Source organism: Vulpes vulpes, chromosome 5, assembly GCF_048418805.1.
Source record: "Vulpes vulpes isolate BD-2025 chromosome 5, VulVul3, whole genome shotgun sequence".
In the NCBI taxonomy this organism is placed as follows: Eukaryota; Metazoa; Chordata; class Mammalia; order Carnivora; family Canidae; genus Vulpes; species Vulpes vulpes.
In genome coordinates, this window is record NC_132784.1 from 3386144 (window position 1) to 3407278 (window position 21135).

At 34.4% G+C, this 21135-nt stretch overlaps 1 protein-coding gene across 4 annotated transcripts in view; it reads left to right on the forward strand.

The window, feature by feature from the left end:
- Positions 1–21135, forward strand: part of MAP3K2 (mitogen-activated protein kinase kinase kinase 2) — an 88901-nt gene that overhangs the window by 38998 nt on the left and 28768 nt on the right. For all 4 annotated transcript variants that reach the window (XM_026015650.2, XM_026015651.2, XM_072757488.1 and 1 more), the window contains exons 2-7: positions 7348–7416; positions 9515–9633; positions 10476–10516; positions 11999–12098; positions 17403–17516; positions 17949–18036. In XM_026015650.2, the coding sequence (XP_025871435.2) occupies positions 7410–7416; positions 9515–9633; positions 10476–10516; positions 11999–12098; positions 17403–17516; positions 17949–18036 (469 nt within the window). In that variant the 5' untranslated portion in view covers positions 7348–7409. The remainder of the gene's footprint in view (positions 1–7347; positions 7417–9514; positions 9634–10475; positions 10517–11998; positions 12099–17402; positions 17517–17948; positions 18037–21135) is intronic.

Genomic DNA, 21135 nt, shown 5'->3' on the forward strand with positions numbered 1-21135 from the left:
TCTGGCCGAAAGGATATTCCTAAATAATTTATTTTTTAATACTGTAAATGGAGTTTATTTTTATGTGATTTTTAAAAATCTTATTTGAATTTTAGCAGCTAATATGCAGTGTTAAATTAATTTCAGATGTACAGTATAGTGATTCTACAATTTTGTATATTACTCAGTGGTCATTAAAGTAAGTGTATGCTTAATCTCCTTCATCTATTTACCACCATCACCACCACCTGTTGTATATAAATACCTGGTTTTGGTTTGTCATTCTTCTTTTCCTTTGTTCATTTGTTCTGTTTCTTAGATTTCACATAGGAGTAAAATCATGTGGTATTTATCTTTCTCTGACTGACTTATTTCACTTAGCATTATACTCTCTAGTTCCATCCACATTGTTGCATATGGCAAGATTTCATCCTTTTTAATGGCTGATTAATATTCAAATGGAATTTATTTTTAATTTCATTTTCATAAAGTATTAGTGTACGGAAATACAACTGATTTTTAAAAATCTTTCATCCTGCAACTGTGCAGAACTTGCTCATTAGCTCTAATAATGGTTTTGTTTTGTGAATTTATTAGGATTTTCTGTATACAGTATTATCACCTGTAAATAGGGATGCTTTTTATTTTTTATCCAGTCTGAATCCATTCATTTCATTTTCTTGTCACATCTTCTGAATAGAACTTGCAATACAGTATTAAAAAGGAGTGGCAAGACTGGACATCCTTGTCTCATTTCTAATCTTAGGGGACACCTAGACTTTCACCATTAAGTATGATGTTAGCTGTGGATTTTTCATGGGTGCCTTTTATCAACTTGAGGAAATTCCCTTCTCTTCCTAGTCTTTTGAGTATTTTAGTCAGTTGGTTTTGGCAAATGCATTTTCTGTGTCTGTTGAGATGATCATACAGTTTTTGTCTTTTATTTTTTTAATGTTTTTATTACATTGATATTTATATGCTGAATTTACCTTGCTTTTGTGGGATATATCCCACATGTTCATAGTGTATAATCCCTTTTTCTTGTGCTCTGGATTAGGTTTTTCTAGTATTCTGTTGAGGACTTTTATATCTCTATTCATTTGGATATCTAGTTTTCTTGTAATGTTTTTGTCTGATTTGGTTATTAGAGTAATAATGGTTTCAATACTCTCTCTCTCTTTTAATAATCAATGGTAATTTTTCCTTAAATGTTTGAAGGCATCTGGTTTGGACTTCTATTTGAACTAGAAATGAAAAACTTTCGGCAATCTCATAATTTTTATATTGAATTTAGATTTTCAGATTTCTTTTTGAGTTAGTTTTGGTAGTTTCTAGTAATTTATCTCTTTCATCCAGGTGATCTAATTTATTGGAAATACAGTCCATGTATTACCTTATTCTTTTTGTTTCTGTAAGGTTGGTAGTAATACTCTGTCTTTAATTCTTGAATTTAGTTGTTTGTGTCTTTTCTATTTTTTTCTTGGTTAGTCTAGCTAAAAGTTTATTAATTGTATTTCTCTTTTCAGAGAGCCAAGTTTTTCATTGATTTTAAAAATTTATGTTGTATTTTTATTTTCTAGTTTATTTCCATTCTGATCCTTATTATTTCCTTCCTTCTGCTTGCTTTGGGTTTCATATGCTCTTCTTTTTCCCGTGCCTTAAGGTAGATATTAGGCGGGGGATCCCTTGGGTGGCTCAGCGGTTGAGCATCTGCCTTCGGCCCAGAGCATGATCCCAGGATCAAGTACCATGTCGGGCTCCCTGCATGGAGCCTGCTTCTCCCTCTGCCCCTCTGTCTCTCTGTGTCTCTCATGAATAAATAAAATCTTTTTTTTTTTTTTTAAAGGTAGATGTTAGGCTATTTATCTGAGATCCTTCTTTTTTTATTATTTTTTAAAAGATTTTATTTATTCATGAGAGACGGAAAGAGGCAGGTTTTTTTTTTTTTAATTTAATTTTATTTATTTATGATAGGCACACAGTGTGAGAGAGAGAGAGGCAGAGACATAGGCAGAGGGAAAAGCAGGCTCCATGCACCGGGAGCCTGACGTGGGATTCGATCCCGAGTCTCCAGGATCGCACCCTGGGCCAAAGGCAGGCGCCAAACCGCTGTGCCACCCAGGGATCCCCTGTTTTTTTTTTTTTTTTTTTTTTAATATGAACATTTGCAGTTACAAATTCCTCTCTAAGCTGTACTTTTGGGGCATCCAGTGTCAGTATGTTTTGTTTTCATTTGCATTTATCTGAAAGTATTTTCTAGTTTCCTTCATGACAACTTTTTTTTTGACTCATTTGGTTCTTGAGGGGTTTGTTTAATTTTCACACATTTGTGAATTTCTCAGTTTCCTTCTGTTATCGGTTTCTGATTTCATTGCGTTGTTAGAGAACGTACTTCATATGACTTCAGTTTATTTATACTTAGATTTATCACTTAACATGTGGTCTGTTTTAGAAAATGTTTTATGTGCATTTCTGAAGAATATGTATTCTTCTGTTTTGGGGTTGAGTGTTTTATAGATGTCTATTAATTGTAGTTTTATAGTGTTACTTAAGTCTTCTGTTTTCTTGCTGATTTTTCTGTTTTACACATGTTGGAAATGGGGCATTGAGATATGTGACTATTATTTTTGAATTATGTTTTTCCTTTCATTTTTAAAAAAGATTTTATTTATTTATTCATGAGAAACAGAGAGAAAGGCAGAGACAGAGGCAAAGAGAGAAGCAGGCTCCATGTAGGGAGCCCGATGTGGGACTCAGTCCCAGGACTGCAGGATCACGCCCTGCGCCAAAGGCAGATGCTCAACCACTGAGCCACCCAGGTTTCCCTCTCCTTTCAGTTCTATTTTTTTTTTGTATTTTGAGAGTTTCTTGTTAGGTGTATACATGTTTATAATTGTTATATCTTGTTGATGAGCTGGCCATGTTTTCATTATAAATGTCTCTAATAACAATTTTTGTATTCCATTTTGTCTTCTATTAGTATAGAAGTATTGGGGATCCCTGGGTGGCTCAGTGGTTTAGTGCCTGCCTTCAGCCCAGGGCGTGATCCTGGAGACCTGGGATCGAGTCTCGCATCAGGCTCCCTGCATGGAGTCTGCATCTGTCTATCGTCTCTCTCTCTCTCTCCTGAATAAATAAAATCTTTAAATTAAAAACAAAAGTATCACTGCAGGTCTTTTCTGACTCCTGCTTGCATAGTATATCTTTTTCCATCCTTTTCCTTTCAACCTATTTTGTCTTTGAGTCTGAAGTGTGTCTGTGGTAGACAGCATATGGTGGTTGGATCAGTGTTTTTTTAATCTTTTATGCTAATCCCTATTCCTTAAATAGTTTGTTCATCCACTTGCATTTAATGTAATTACACATGGGTAGAATTACATCTACTTTGTGTTTTATGTGTGTTACGGGGGTTTTTTGTTCCTCATTTTTCTATTACTGCTTTCTTTCATGTTAGATATTTTCTAGTATGCTAATTTAATTCTTCGATTTCTTTTGCAACTTTTTAAATTTTAGAGTTGATCTGTTATTAAAATTAATAACTTAAAGCAATGTAATTTGGGTTCATATCAACTTAAGAGGCATATATACACTTTTATATAACTTAATTCTTTTCTTTGTACTATTATTGTTATACAAATTATTATATGTTTTGTACTAACAAAACACTTCATGTTATTGTTTTATGCAGTTTCTTTAAACCTGTGTATTTTTTGTTGTTGCTTGTGTAGAAAAGAATTAACATAGCAGGCCTCACTGCATATACTTAGAATGGACTGCTTAAGAGGTCCACTCTTGGCTAGCATCTGAGAACTTATTAGGGTCTACACCTGCCTAACTGATAAGAATGGCTTACGGTGCCTAAGCTGCTTACACAAACAATATAGTTTATGCTGAATGTCTGCTTTTCTTCTGTGAGGAATTTTGGTACGTGGTAGGCAGAGGGTACCTATTGATCAGCTCATAATAAAACCCTGGGTGCTGAGTCTCTAATTTTTCCTGGTTGGCAACATTTTCCATGTGTTGTCTTAACTCATTTCTGGGTGGAGAGGAGGAGGAATTAAGTATATCCTTTGTGACTCTATTTTTAAAAGATTCTTAAGAGCTAGCCCTGACCTTCCCTGGACCTTGCCCTGTGTGCCATTTCCCTTTGCTGATTTTGCTGTGTATCCTTTTGCCATAATAAATTATAGCTTGTCAGTATGACTATATTGCTGAGTCTGTTGAGTTCTTTAGCAAGTCATAGAAATTGAGTGTGGTCTTAAATACTCACTACACATGCTATAACAGATTACCACAAATTTAGTGGCTTAAAACAATTAGTTTTGGAAGTCAGAAGTCAAATATGCATCTCACTGGGCTAAAACCAAGGTGTCAGCATTGCTATATTCCTTCTGGAGGCTCTGGGGGAAAATCCATTTTTCTTGCCTCTCCTTCCTTCTAGCAATTTCCTGTATTCATTGGCTCATGGCTATCCCATTCCATCTTCCAAGCCAACAATGGTCAAGCTTTTCTTATGCAGCATCACTCTGACACTCACTTTCCTGCTTATTTCTTATTCCTTTATATATAATGATCCCTGTGATTATGTTAGGTCTGACCAAATAATCCAAGGTAATCCTCTCATCTTAAATTTGTTAATGTATTTTATCTACAAAGTTCCTTTTGCCATGTAAGGTAATATATATGCAAGTGTTCTAGGAAATGACATGTGGACATCTTTGGGATGGCTTTTGTATACACGGTGTTCACATATAGAAGAAATGAAAAGAAACAACACGTTTTGTGGTTTTTTTAGGTATCTAATTACCATTACTGGTGCTCTTTCTTCATGTGAATTGGATTTACTGTCTAGTATCCTTTATATTTCAACCTGAAGGACTCCTTCTTTATTTTTAAAAAGATTTTATTTATTTATGAGAAACAGAGATAGAGAGAGAGGCAGAGACACAGGCAGAGGGAAAAGCAGGCTCCGTGCAGGAAGTCTGATGTGGGACTCGATCCTGGGACTCCAGGATCACGCCCTGGGCCGAAGGCAGGCGCTAAACCACTGAGGCACCCAGGGCTCCTTTTGTATTACAGGGAAACTCCAGTTGTAATGAATTCTCTGTGTTGTTTATGTAGGGATGTTTTAATTTTGCTTTCAGTTTTGCAGAGTGGTTTTACTAGATAAAGAATTCTTGCTTGGTGTAGTCTTTTTCTTTTAGGACTCTGAATGTTACCCACTGCTTTCTGCCTTATTATGTTATCAATAATGGGTTGAGCAACCCTTTTACATGATGAGTTCCTTCTTTCTTGCTGCTCTCAGATTCTTCATCTTTCAATAGTTTGTGATGTGTCTACGTGTGGATAACTTTGATTTTATCCTGCTTGCAGTTTATTGAGCTTCTTGGATGTGTACATTGTTTCTCACTAAATTTGGGAAGTTTTTCACTATTTTTTAAATATTCTTCTTTCTGCCTCTTTATTTTTCCCCTCTTTTGGGAATCCATTATGCATATATTGGTGTGCTTACTGGTTTCAGATATTATATTTTCCAACTCTGAAATTTCTGTCTGGTTCCTTTTTAAAATTTTTGGCTTTTTATTTATATTCTGTGTGATGAGTCATCATTTTCATACATTCTTTAGTTTTTAGTCATGGCCTCCTTAGTTCTTTGAAAATATTTAAAATAGCTGATTTAATCTGTCTAGTTAGTGCAACAGTTGAGCTCCCTCAGGGTCAGTTTCCACTGATTGCTTTTTCTCCCTTGTGTATAGGTCATGCTGTATTTATATATCTTACATTTTTTTCTTGAAAAAATAGTGTGTCATCCCTGGAACTCAGATTCTCCTCCTACCCCACTGTTTTTTGTTTATTGTTTTTATTTGTTCAGTGACTTTGGGGCAGTGATTTTTTTTTTAAGTTTATATTTTGTGTTGTGTGTGGTCACTGAAGAAGAAGAATCCTCAGTTGGTTTAGTTGTCAAGTGAAAGCCTATGGCCTTCTTTGGCCTTTCTTGATTATGCAACAGTTCTGGGCATTTGTGTGACTTCTAGAGTCCCAGGAATCTGTTGGAGCTATAGTCAGAGGTCCTTACTGAAATCTCATTCCTCAACTTGTCTAAAACCTATTGTTTGCCCCAACAGTTCTCCCCTTTCTCAGATGGTTGAGATATGCAGCAGTTGCTCTTGGTAGCTTGCTTACTTTCCCTTTCTTTCTTTTTTTTTTTTTCAAAGATTGTATTTATTTATTCATGAGAGAACAGAGGCAGAAACATAGGCAGAGGGAGAAGCATGCTTCCTGCAGGTTGCCTGATGCCGGACTCAATTCCAGGACCCCAGGATCACACTGAACCACTGGGCCCCACTCTTGGTGGGATTCAACAAACACTCCAAGCTCTTTGCAATGGAAGAATTTTGAGTCAGGTTAATAAATAAAGTCAGCCTTTCTTGGGTCTACTGGCCAACTGCTAGATAGGTCATATGACATTTTTTGGGGAATCAGACTGAAGAAGTTCTAGTTCCACTCTGCCCTCTCCAGGGGCAGTCAAGCTGCTTATTTTCATGGTTTACTTTGCTGTTTTGGAGCTGGGGATAAGGGTGAAAGATAGGAATAGAAAATGTTAGAGATTCCTAAATGCTTTTTACCAAGATTCCTAAATGCTGCCCATATTGCTGCAAGCCTTTGGGTAATTCCAGGGTTCTGAAAATGTTGATTCTGACAATTTTTTCTTTTATGGAAGAGAGAAATTTTGTGGATCTTTTCTATTTTTAGTTGATGTTCTCCTTTTTTTGTCTCTGAATGTGACCTTTTCCACTCATTTTTATAGTTGCCCTGTAGGAATTTGAGTTTATTGGGTTATTTCTCAAGATTTTTGACTTTGCTGGGGTGCTTGGGTTGCTCAGTCAATTGAGCCTCCAACTCTTGGTTTTGGCTTAGGTCATTATCTCATGGGTCATGAGATCAAGCCCGGCATTGGGCTTTGCATGGAGTCTGCTTAATCTTACCTCCTTCTCCATCCTCCTTTGCTTCTCCCCCTGCTCTCTCTCTCAAATAAATAAATAAAATATTTTAATTAAAAAAGAAGAGATTTCTGACTTGGTGGGGGGAGATCAAAAGATTTTTGACTTTGAAAAATTCTTTTTCTAGCTTAGATAGACAAGAGCCCGAAAAATACTGAGTTAAATTTAATATGGTGTAATAATTATCCTTAGTTCATTCTCAGTAATGGAGTGGAGTATCTTGCAAAAATAAAGCACTCCTCCTAGCACAATGTGTAAAGTAGTAATACTGTATTATTCTCATTAGTGTTATTTATTCTGATTTTTTTGTTTGCCCCTTCTGTTTTTTTTTTTTTAATTTCTGATATATTCATTTTTTCCTCCTAAGGCAATAAAGAATGCTGATGGAAGAACCATTTTCCTAATTTTCAAATTGTTGAGCTGGTTGCCATGATGGGTGAGTTTTTTGTCTCTTACTATTTTATTTTAATTAATTAATTTTTGAGTAAAGGGATAAAAGTTTATTAAGTAAAGATACAGAGAAAGCTCTCAGAAGTGAGAAGGGTCCCAACAGGGTTCCCTTTTGTTTGTAATTAAAGGATAAAATGGGGAAGAAACATTTTTCTTCACGTGTATGACATTTTTATAAAGAAGTTTTAAGATGTGGTAGACTTACATAATGTTTTATATTTATTTACTTAATAGCTTTTCAGTTAGAGCACTTTTTGAGTTAACTTACAGATTTGGAATGACTGTTTCATGCAGGATATCCTAATAGGGACATTAAAAAAACTGCTAAGATGGATTGGGACTTACTTAGAGTCTGATATCCAGAGAGAATACTAGATAAAGAAACCTGACTTTTAAATTGCCCTTTGTTTACATGTCATCTCACTAAGAATTTATTTATTCAGATGGTCCTCTTTTTTTATATCTATGATAGAAAAAGTATACTCATTTTTTTAAACAAGGAAATTGGTATATGTAAATGTGATAAGAGATTTAAGCCAGGCATTTATTTTGGTGCTGTGATGTTAGACATGAGAAAAGACCTAAATTCAAGTGTTTAAGTTTTTCCTAATGAAGAAAATAATTAGAACATGAATACATATGTTTAAGTATTAGAGTTCCCCTCTCCCCAGTGTAAGATTGAGGATCTTATCTTTCTTAAGAGGGTTATATGAGATAATTTTATTCTAATTGAGATCATTCTCAGCTTATATTTTTCCCCTAAGGGCAGACTTATTTTTATCAATAAATGACATGGTCTGGCTTAGACCTGTGGACAGAACACACTTTGTGATTACATTATACCCAATTGGCTCAGTTGCTATTTGGCGAAGCTAACATGATAAAATTATATTTTACAAAAAATAGTTTATGAGGGATTATAATATTTTCTCTAAACATGGCATTTGTTAATAAACTTGTGGCATCATTAACTTTAATTTTAATATACAAATAATTTCATTATAGGACAGAATATATTGAGTCTTATAAAAAATTAATACATTAGAGAAGTCAGCTATTTTTGTGTTTGAAGGGCTGATGAAGCCATTGAATTGCTACATTCTTTTTAGTGATTTCTCCTTACAAGATAAAGTATGTTTTAATTATTACTACTCTGAAACATAAATTACTCGTCACCAGAACAGTAAATTTTAAAATGTAAGCTGTAAAAGCCCCTCAATTCCTTTGTTGATCATTTGCTGATTATCATTAGTAGAATTGATTTACTAATGAAAATCAATTAAATCATCCCTACCTTTTCCAGAGAGCATGTAATTGGTATTACTAGGAGATTCATGCTTATAGTCTTAGAAATTTTTGATATATATTTGGAAGAAATTAAAAAGTTCATGGTTCATTATCCTTTCACTCAGTTTTATGGGTTCACTGCTTTTTTTCTAAGGAATGTGTTTTACTTACATTTTTACCTTTTAAGTTGTTACTGGCTGAGATTGTTAAATAGTCTGTTAAATGTGTGTAGTCTTGTTGAACTTTATGGTGAGGAAGTTAAAGAAAACACTTCCAAATATCAGTAGGTCATTATCCACAGATAAAGCTTTTTGTTTCTGACTTGAAGTACTGATGAAAAACTCTAAAAGGAATTCTGTACTTTGAACATAAATGCCAAATAATGATGAAGGTCTTTTTCCCCCACCCCACTTGCTTAAACTTTTAGATGTTCTGTTGATGTTTTATTAAGGAGTCACAGAAAGTAACTTGTTATGATGGGGCTGTTTTAACACATATACTAGGATGTTACATTGTTAAAAGAATCAGAATGACTTTATCTTGCCTTTGTCACACCTAGTGTGATGCGAATGCTTGAGTCTAGTGCAGCTTTAATGTTACTTGTCTTCAGTTTTTAAATAATTAAAATTTTATTTCACCAAAATAAGTGTAGGCATTGAAAAATGTGCTAGAGGCATTTTTTGTGTTAATGTAATGTATTTTGCATTAAATTTCATGATCAGCTTTGTGTTTAATATCTATGATAAATACATATTGAAATTACAATTCTGTGTTTATGTTACTTTGAAAATGCCTAGATGATCAGCAAGCTTTGAACTCAATCATGCAAGATTTGGCTGTTCTTCATAAAGCCAGTCGACCAGCATTATCTTTACAGGAAACCAGAAAAACAAAGTCTTCATCACCAACAAAGCAGGTATTTGTTTTAATATTTTAAAAAGTACATATTGTTATATAAGTTCTTTGTCCTGAGTATCTTGATCTTATAGACGGTTTGTTAAGGTTTAAGTCTAGCTTTTGAGTCAGATATTTTGTTGTTTGTCATACATTTTTCCAAACAGATGGGCATTTTTAAAAATGGTAGAGTTTCATTTAATGTAGTAGCTGCTCTCTATTTTTTTTTTATTTTTTTTTTAAAATTTTTATTTATTTATGATAGTCACAGAGAGAGAGAGAGGCACAGACACAGGCGGAGGGAGAAGCAGGCTCCATGCACCGGGAGCGTGATGTGGGATTCGATCCCGGGTCTCCAGGATCGCGCCCTGGGCCAAAGGCAGGCGCCAAACCGCTGCGCCACCCAGGGATCCCAAGTAGCTGCTCTCTAATGCTGATATTTCATCCATTCTTAAAGCACTTAAGATAAGCAAATTGTTTTTGTTTAAAAATAGTCTATTTGCAAATGAACGTCATTTTGATTTTTATAAAGTTTGGGATGATCAACACAGAAAGTGGGAATATAATATTCTACATTTCCCTCTAATAGGATTAGCAAGTATCTCATACCCATGGTGCTAACACTGAGAGATCTTGGTGCTCTTTGCTTTCAGCTCAGGTTTAGCAACACAATTCTTATATCAGCTCTTTGGCAGACACTATCAGTTGATTGGAGTTCACACTGAAAATGAAGTCTCCTTTCCTTCCACTCTATCTTTAATCAGTGACTAAGGAAAAAAAAAAAAAGAGTGACTAAGAAAAAAAAGACCTAGAAATTCTAGAAATTTTATCTGATCTCTGAAATGATTTATCATTTTCTTACAGAATGATGTTCGAGTCAAATTTGAACATAGAGGGGAAAAAAGGTAAGGAAAGAAATATTACATATCAGTTTCTTGATTTAATCAAATGAATCATAATTAAAGCCATTAGAGGCTTTTTGTGGACTTTAGTGGAGGTTCATGGCTTACAAATTGAGAATGGAATAGAATAGTCCTTCATAATGTATAACATATATTTAAAATAGAATCTCAAAATTTAGGCTAAACATTAGGAACAATTAATGTTTTTATTTTGGGAAGTAAAAAGGTCATTGCATAATGCAGCCTTTAAATATTACCATTTCCTTTTATTTTTACTCAGGGGAAAGTAAATATATTTCTCCTTATCATAATTATATCATCCCTTCAGATTTTTTTTTCAGATTTTATATAGAACTTATGTATGTGGAATTAACATTCATAATTTTGATTCAATAGACCTCAATCATATGACATGTATTTACTTAGTAACACTGAGGAAGATAAGTTGGAATGGTGGCTATAAATTAATTAGCATAGGGATAAGTCTGACCTTCCACTGGGTATCTGTATCTTAGTGCAATGGTGAGGGGTGGTGGTGGTGGTGGTGGTTGACAACAAAATTGCTAACAAGGCCTAGTAGGAGTTGAAGGTGGGATTTCATTTCTGTTATTAGTGTCTGATTACATTCAATTTAATGAAAGAGCTATCTATTTTAAGGACTTTAAAAAGGCTCATAAGTCATATAACCTAAAGATGTAAAACTGTTTTACACAGAGATGTCTGTAAAAAATGGGGTATACCATATATACCATCCAGTTGTCCAATCTACTTTTACCCTACTTATTGTTCTTTTATGGATATTTCTTCAGTTCTTTTCCATTCACTGAGCAGTATTTATTAAGTACTGTAAGTACCAGGCCTTGAAGGAATAACGTGAGCAAAACAGACATGGTCCCTCCCCCTTACAAAGTTTACAGTTTAGTAATCTCCAAGCTTAGGTGTGTGCTCCCCAGGGAGACATAGGCTAATCCTTCGTAGCATAGGAAGAAAATACTAGAATTGCAAATTTTTAATTTAAAAAATATTTATTTGGGGAATATCTTTACATGTAGGTGCTCAAAAATGTTGAATTGATAAGGGTACAGAAATCAAAATTTAAACCCACAAAGAGGAACACTTTATTCTTTTTAACAGTTTCATTGCATTCCGTTATATAGGTATCACATAAGAAATCAAAATTTAAACCCACAAAGAGGAACTTTATTCTTTTTAACAGTTTCATTGCATTCCGTTATATAGGTAGCACATAGGTGATATACTTATGTTAGTTTATACTTAGTTTATACTTAAGTTAGTTTATACTTAACTAAACTTTAGTTTTAATCACTTTCTTCAATGATCATTTTACAATTGCTTTTCAATATTCATTTAATAGTTTCAGACTTAATTTTGTGTTTCTCTATCCAAGAGATAACTGTTACAAGTATGTTATCTTATTTAACTATGTCTAGGAAAATTAATTCTCTTTAAATTCTGTTTATGCAGAATCCTTCAGTTCCCCAGACCAGTTAAACTGGAAGATCTAAGATCTAAGGCTAAAATTGCCTTTGGACAGTCTATGGATCTCCATTATACCAATAATGAGGTAAACATACAGTTTAACTTTCAGTAGCTGTTATTTTGGAAAGTACTATGTTCATTTAAGAGATTATTTTAGGAATGTTTATTTAGGGATTAATAAGGATGTGGTATGTTAGAGAAATAAAATAGTACAAGTAAAGCTGTAAATTTAAGTGAAATGTATTTTTTCCATTGTGGAAAGTATTTATAGGTGCTACTATGCAAATAATTGAAAAAGAATATATCGAAGGAGGAAATATATGTATTACTTAGAAGTTTGCTGCTGGGGCACCTGGGTGGCTCAGTCAGTTAAGTGTCCAATTCTTGATTTTGGCTCAGGTGGTCACCTCAGGCTTGTGAGATTGAGCACTGAGTCAGACTCCCCGCTGGATGGGGAATCTGCTGGAGATTCTTTCCCTCACCCTCTGCCTCTGCTCCTCTCCCCACTTGCCACGTGTGTGAACGCGTGTGGTATGCGCTCTCTCTGTCTCTCAATAAATAAATGAAATCTTTTTAAAAAAACTTGCTGCTTATTTATGTTTTCTTATAACTCTGTACTTTTTGATGAACTATCTTTTTTTCTTATACTCTACACTTGGCTGTAGAGACAACAGAGCTTTGGTAGTCAGATAGTTTAGTTAAAACTTTAAAGAAATTTTTTGTGTTGGTTAGGACCTGATTAGATCATTATGTTTATGTTTGTGAGTCAGTACGTGTAAATTTAAGGGCTTGCTCTGGCAATGAGGAGCTCTGTGTTCTGGAAAATCCTCTTTTGAACTTTCTGCAAAATTCAGATTGGATGAGATAATCTCTGAGGTTTCTTTCAGATCCTATGAGATCTCAAGATCTTGAATTTTGAAATTTTCAGGGACAATTTAGTGATCAGTTAATTTGTTCTTGTTTTCCTCAGAAAATACTTGTTGAATTTGCCAGGCATAATGCTGTGATTTATGAGTTGCACCCTACATGAAGCTTATAGACTTACGGTAGAAGCAGGCAATTAAATGATGAGTTGTTCAATATATGAAGTTCTTTTAAGGACATGCATAAAATATCATTAAAAAGAATAAAGGCAAGACAGTAGGTGTCTAAACAGATTTAGATAATACTAAGGAAGAACTTAGGTTGTAATATTTCGTTATTTCATTACTGAGACTTAAAGTAGTCAGACTTGCAAAAGGTTTGAGGAGAAGAACATTGCTGGTAGAGAGAGCAGCTGAGAACAGTGCCTACAGAGATCCTAAGATGAAAAGACTAATATGTTTAGGAATAGAAAAAAATGCTAATGGGAATGAAGAAAGGTAGAGAGCTTACTAGAAATTAACTGGAGAAAACATGTGAAAGTGCTTTGCAAATGTTAAAGAATTGTGCAAATAAAATATTTTCAAATACTAGATTTTCAAATGAATTATTACTAATTTAAAGCAAAAAATATGTAAATGTAGTTTGTCTAGAGAAACCACTTACAGCTGAAAGCAGAAAATATTTTGATAAAATAAAAATCTATATCCAAACAAATATTATCCCTGAACAAAGTGATGAGTATCATACTATAGTAATACCTTAACATTTTATTTTTTCATTAACATTACTTTTTTCAATACTTTTTGGGTTTTCAATTAGCTATGAACACGTCTTGTTGCCTGGCCCTAATGTATTGGCACTTACTATTACTGTTGTGCTGGCCTGATTTCCAGCTGCCAGCCCCTTAGGCTCTGAGGGCTTTTCAGAGGTACAGTTGTAGGACCTTTGCTCAAGGTACAGGTGGGGGTGCCAGGGGGGTGATGGGAATGAGACTCAAGGATGGGATGGGAAGTAGGGATGGATTGGTTCCACTAACCATAGTGGTAACTTGCTGGATAACACACTCTTTATGGGCCTTCTCCCCTGTCTTCCCCATTCTACCAGTGTTTTTTTGGACCTTTTCCTGTATAAACAGGCTTGAATTTGATTCTTTATTTCATGGTATGATTTTAGGGGAACCAGGTATATCTTTGTTTTTGTTTGGTCTAAAATTATATGATGGAAAACTTTAAAATGCCAAAATACATTAAGACTACAATATTGTCTTGATTACCAGTTTAGTAGGTCTATCAAGAAAAATGAGGCTAGCTTGACATAACTTGTTCATGTTGTATATGTTCTAGCTCCTAGAATTGCTTTTTCTTTTCTGAGGTCTCCCATTTTGTTTATATAATTTTTTCTAGAGTTTTCTTGAGGATTGACATCAAGCTAACTGATCTGTAGTTTCAGGACCTTCTCCCATTTTCTAAAAATTGGAAAGTTTCTCCATTTTCAGTTTCTTTTTCTCATGCTTTCTGAAGGATTTCTGGTGAGTGGTTCTGCCATTATGTATGGGTGGCATCTTGGCAGGAATGTGGTAGAAGAGACATTTAGGGTAAGATTATGTGGTTTAAAATTGCTTGCAAGTTAAAGATTCTGTGATTCTGTGAGTTAACCATGACAAACCCAATGCATGCCCTTCCACAGTGTGGGTACTGGGAAAAAGCTTATAAAGTCTATTAGTTTTGTGGACCTGTGACAAGCAAAACTCATTTATGTAATTACCCAATTCCATTTTTTTTCCAGCATAGTATAAATTCCTGAGTTCTAAGAGAACCATTATTCTTTAAACTTTGTTTAAAGTTTGTTAAAGTTTTCCAGAATTGAAACAATGAGGAAATTTAAGCTGGGATTGGTTAGGTTTGGTAATTGGGCTCCTCTTTATCTAATAGTGTCGAGTATGTGTGTGTGTTGTCATGGGGGATGGATGTGAGGATGTTCAGGCAAGGTAAGTGAATTTTCTAAGATCTTTCTCATTTTAGATTATTAGAGGAGGAAAACCTTTTTATGGACTATTATATTTCATTGTGTAAAGTCACACAAATAAGTCATTTCTCTCAAATTTAGGTTCTATTTAATGGGTTTTTGGACTCAGTTTTTAGTTTCCAGAAAGGATTTATATCAACTAACGACTAATGCGTCAATATTAAGGCAGAAGGAAGTAGATTTCATGAATGAGGCTGAAATGAATTCATTAAGCATGAAAATATTGTGTGATTTATTTAACGTAATTTAGACAAGCTGAGACTTGTTCTGGACTCTTAGTCCTCATTGTTAAAATTGATAATAGGTAACATTAGAACATACAAGGGATCACATCAAAACCATAGGCAGTAATCCAAGCTACCAATCTACATCCTCCTCCAGAATGTCCATATTTCACATTAGCAAACTCAGGAAGAACGGAATCACTAATGTTAATATTTTGTTACTGTGATTTAAACTAGTGTCTTTTCCTTCCCAAAAGCAGTAGTATCTTGGAGAAGTAAACAATCCAATTATTAATAAATGTGTGAAGTAAATATTCAGGTTTTCTCTTCAAGGGAAAAACTGGAAAAAAAAATCATCAGTGCCTTAAAATGTTTTCTAGTACTTAAAATACAATTTAAAAGAATATTAAAAATAAGAACAAGATGTACTAATATGGTTCATAATTAAAAGGAAAATGAAACGATATTTTTTTCCTTTATGCTTATTCTGTGATACCAAACAGTTAATACTCTTTTTTTTTTATTAGAAAAAAATTCTTGAGCAGCCCAGGTGGCTCAGTGGTTTAGAGCCGCCTTCAGCCCAGGGTGTGATCCTGGAGATCAAGTCCCACGTCGGGCTCCCTGCACGGAGCCTGCTTCTTCCTCTGCCTGTGTCTCTGTCTCTGTCTCTGTCTCTCTCTTTCTCTCTCTGTGTCTCTTACGAATAAATAAAATCTTAAAATCTTAAAAAAAAAAAAAAAAAGAAAGAAAAAGTATTCTCATAGAGGGGAAAAAAGGCCTGGTTAGTAGGTAAGTCGGAATAGTACAAAACAACAAAAATAGCTACAAAAAGAAATCAGTATAAACGTCACAGTATAACGTCACAGTAAGTGAATTTAATACACAGTAAGTGTATAATACACAGTAAGTGAATTTAAATGGATTTCAGGTTAGAATTCACATTAGTCCAGAATCCACATTTTTTGTGTTTGGTAGCCTTTGTTAAAACAAGGACTGTTTTCCAAAAAGAAATCTGCAGAGAATGCAACCATGGCAGCTTAGTGGGTTTAGTTACAGATGAAGTTTTTAATCTTACGATATCCATTAAACGGTACTTACCAAGCATTTGCTCTTTGCCATGCTCTGTGTCAACTATTAGTGTCCTCATCCTCAAGGAATTTATACTGTAGAGAACCCCAAACTAACTAGGTATTTACATTTGAAGGCTTCTATACTATTTAATTGGAGCAGGATAATAGGTATGGAATCTGTTCATTTGTTTTTATTCTGTCCATCCTTCAATGAGTTTGAATATATAGTGAGGATTATTGACAGTTGTCTTTAGCTACTAAGTTTACATTTAAAAAAGTTTTGATTTTCTTAAGTTGTGTAGGTCATGCTTAGCTGCTTTTGTCCTTTATTTATTTCAAAAAATTATTATTTTAGAGAGCAAGTGTGCACACACCTGAGTGGGTGTGGTGGCGGGAGGGAGAGAGGGAAAGAGAAGCGTCAGGCAGACTCCCTACTGAGTGTGGAACCTGACGCGGGGCTCAATCCCAGGACCCTGAGATCATTACCTGAGCTGAAATCAGGAGTCAGCTGCTTAACCCACTGAGCCACCCAGGCATTCCTGCTTTTGTCCTTTATAACGTCTGATCCATGAGAGAACTAGTGAAAACATATATCCACATTTAGCATTTACTTTGGATGGCTGACCCATTTAGTTTGTTTAGAGTGTAGCGGTCAAGTCACAGAGTCAGAGATGGGAGCCCCATGTGGACTGTAGATTGCAGGTACATTGCTAGTGGCCCCCTCCATGGCAGCTGCTACAGATGTTCATTGTATTTGGGGTGTTGGTAAGCACATTAGTTGAGAATGCAGATCCATAATTACTGTGGAGAAAAATGTGAGTTTCATGAATGCAGATGAAAGATACCTTTATTTTATATAGTTTTTGTGTGTGCTCCTTAATGCTGTTTTGGGATGAAGATACTCTACTACACTTTGCAGCATTATGGGAGTATCCTAGAAGATTAATCTTTAAATGTGTTTTCTAGAAGAATTTAATTAATAAAGCAAAAATGTTTTTGTCTGTATCCGGTCTATAATTTTAGTGGTAGTAGGATGGGAAGAGTGAAATGATCTAGATACATGTATTCATTCAGAATTTCATTACAATGACAAATCAAAGAGCCAGGGTATTTGGAAATTTGTAATTCCATAGTAATAGAGATGTTCCTGCAAGGACTTGATCTGGTGAGATGGTTACATAATTCACTGTGTTCATTTTTGTTTAGTTGGTAATTCCATTAACTACACAAGATGACTTGGACAAAGCTGTGGAATTGCTGGATCGTAGTATTCATATGAAGAGCCTCAAGATATTACTTGTGATAAATGGAAGTACACAGGTATGAATTGAGATTTCTTTCAGCAAGGATTATAGAATTATAATTTTATTATAATTAATTTATTTTTATAATTTATTAGGATTATAGCCTATGAAAGTCAGTATATGAAACATAGTTACATTCTATAATCATTGATATTTTTCAGTATAATGAAATGTAAACTTACATATTGGATTGCTAGCTTAATATACTTGGTCCTCAAAACTATGTAGCCAAAATTATAAATAAGTATAATGTACTATACATATGAAAATAATAGAAATACTGAGAATTTGGGGAAGAACTGTACTGGCTGGAATTAAAATTTCAAAAAGTAGATTTGATAAGACCTACAAACAATATAGAATATCTAGGTTGTATTTGGTAGGAAAAAGGATTCTGTTTGAAGCCCCAAGGGGAAGAATAGCATTAATCATTCTTTTTCCTTTGTAGGCTACTAACTTAGAACCATTACCATCACTAGAAGATTTGGATAACACAGTATTTGGAGCAGAGAGGAAAAAGCGACTTTCTATAATAGGTAAGAATGCTAGTGTCTGAACCATAAATGGGAAATTTCTTATTTTCTTCTCAATCCTTTAACGTAGGGTAACACCTAAACATAACCATGATAAAGAGCAGTCTACCTCTACTCTTATTTTTCTCACTCTGTTCTAGTTTCTGAGGTCCTTTGAAAAGTTTTGTCAAGTGTTACAAGATTGACAATCTCCAACTTAAATATTTGGTTTCTTTATGTACCTAAGGTATTGTGATATTTAACAAATTTAAGTAAAACCTCAAAGAGGTTTTAATTGTACAAATAAACTAAAGGAAATAAAAGAAGTAATTCTCATATGCTAAAACTAAATTGGATGGACTGAGTTCATAAGCCTTTCTCTAAGTTTTAGTTATTGTAGTACTATCAAAATGAATTAAGAGTTTCCAGATTATTGCTTTATTAGTAGTCAGTATTCATCATTAATAAGAGATTGTTAAAATTAAGCTTGTAATACAAAGAAACCGTGGATCTTTTGTACTGTTTTTAAGGAGGCCTAATAGAGAGGTATGGGCAAGGCAGAGGTGCTCTGACTCCCCAGTTCTGTGGATCTTCTTCAGTTAGTATAGAACATTGATAATCTGCATTTTTATATGACAAAAGCATTACATTGCTTTTATAGCTGGTATAAATGTTTTTTAACAGATAAGTCAATGAAGGGAATCATTAAAGACAGCATGAAAACACATGTGAGGGATGAATTTGAAAAGGAAAAGTAGAAGAGGAAGTGAAACAGATGACTGGAGGGGGCAGGAAGCAGAAGGGGCAAAATAAGAGATATGGTTGGGAATCTAAGACTGGAACAAAAGAGGATTGTTTAATAACAAAAGAAAAGATTAAATTGGTGTGTTGGACCCCCCACCCTCAAATCTGTTATTCATCTTCTGTTTTGGCCCTCAGAAGAAGCTATTTTATGACTACTTCCTTCTAAGTGTATATCTTACATAGGTGTTACTTTTGGTTTCAGAAATGCTGGAAATGTGAGCAGCAGAGATGATATACGAGTAAAATAGAAATTACTTATCTTCATTCAGATATATTTTAGTATAGTTTAGAATTTTGGTGAAAGAACATTAGGGAGACCTGAATTCAAATTCCAGCTCTCTAACTTGAGACTAGTAACTTTGTTCTTATCTTTAAATCGTGGGATTCTTGTGGTAATAAATTGAAAGAATACTTTTAAAGAACATTTTGCTTTTCAAACTAGAAAACATGACTGTTATTAAACAACATTTCTGGGATGCGTGGGTGATTCAGTGGTTGAGCGTCTGCTTTTGGCTCAGGGCACCATCCTGGAGTCCTGGGATCGAGTCTCACATCGGACTTCCTGCATGGAGCCTGCTTCTCTCTCTGCCTGTGTCTCTCCCTCTCCCCCCGCCCCCTCTCTCTGTCTCTCATGAATAAATAAATAAAATCTTTAAAAAAAATAAACATACACTTCTTTCTTCATTCCCTCATCATGTTATAGTATCTATCATTTTAAAGTAAAAAATTGTCACTTCACTGTAGCTGCATTAGAACAAGCCAAATGCATTAGTTAAACTGACATTTTGAATTAAAACTGTACTGAATACCTCACTGTTGTCCTGCTAGCAAATATTCCAGGTTGAGTTCAGTGCTAGCATAAGAAGAAACTAGAAATTGTAATGTAGTAGAAAACTGTTGGTCTTTTATTGGCACTTTACACTTGGAATGGCTTTGATAAATATGACCCATCATCTTTTTTCCATATTTATTGACAGTTATGTTTTTAATTATTTTCATAAAAGATAGCTATAGGAAAAACTACCTTTGACATAGGAGTGTAGGCTGTGGTGTTGAGGTCTCAACCAGTAGCATTGGCATACCTGTTACCAACAAAAGTTAAGAAAAATGGGTTATCTTTGGGTATAAATACTCAGTAGTGGAATTATGTGGTCATATGGTAGTTCAATTTCTGATTTTTTGAGGAACCTCCATACTGTTTTCCACAATGGTTACACCAATTTACATTGCCACCAACTGTTCATGAAGGTTCTTTATCTTTTTTTTAAAGATTATTTATTTATTTATTCATTCATTCATTCATTCGTTCATGAGAGACACACACACACACACAGAGAGAGAGAGAGAGAGAGGAAGAGGAAGAAGAAGAAGCAGGCTCCATTCAGTAACCCTGATGCAGGACTTGATTCTGGGACTCCAGGATCACGCCTTGAGCCAAAGGCTCAACCACTGAGCATCCAACTGTCCCGTGAAGGTTCTTTTTTCTCTACATCCTTTTTCTCCAGCTATTGTTTCTTGTGCTGTTGATTTATCCATTCTGATAGGTATGAGATGATGTCTCATCGTGGTTTGATTTACATTTTCCTGATGAGTAATGTTGAGCATCTTTTCTTGTGTGTTTTGGTAAAGAAAATGAAATATGAAGAAATTCAAAGAAAAGCTAATTTGAGAAGATAAATACATCTTTATGTTTGTTATAGCATTATTTGCAATAGCCAAGGTATGATGCAACATAAGTGTCTGTGGATAAATGAATAAAGAAGATGTGGAATATATACACAATGCTATATTACTGAGCCATAAAAAAGAATAAGATCATTCCATTTGCGGCAACATGGGTGGACCTAGAAGGTATTATGCTAAGTGAAATAAGTCAGACAAAGACAGATGCCATACAATTTCACTTATATGTAGAATCTGAAAAACAAAACAAGTGAATAAACAAGCCAAAAACCAGAAAGATACAGAGAACAAATTGGTGGTTGTCAGGGGATTGGGGATTTGGACAAAATAAGTGAAGGGGATTAAGAGGCACAAACTTTCAGTTATAAAATAATAAGGCACAGAGATGAAAAGCACAGTGTAGGGAATATAGTCAGTAATATTGTAATAACATATGATGATGCCAATTACACTTAACAGTGGTGAGCATTAGAATTGTCAGATCACTGTGTTGTATACCTGCAACTGTTACAACATTGTGTGTCAACTAGACTTTAGTTAAAATAAAAGAAAAATGTGTTATCAAGTAAACAGATTTTGAAGAAACTTTATAGCAGTTTTTCTTCCCTATCTCCTTTTAATGAGTATATTGATCTT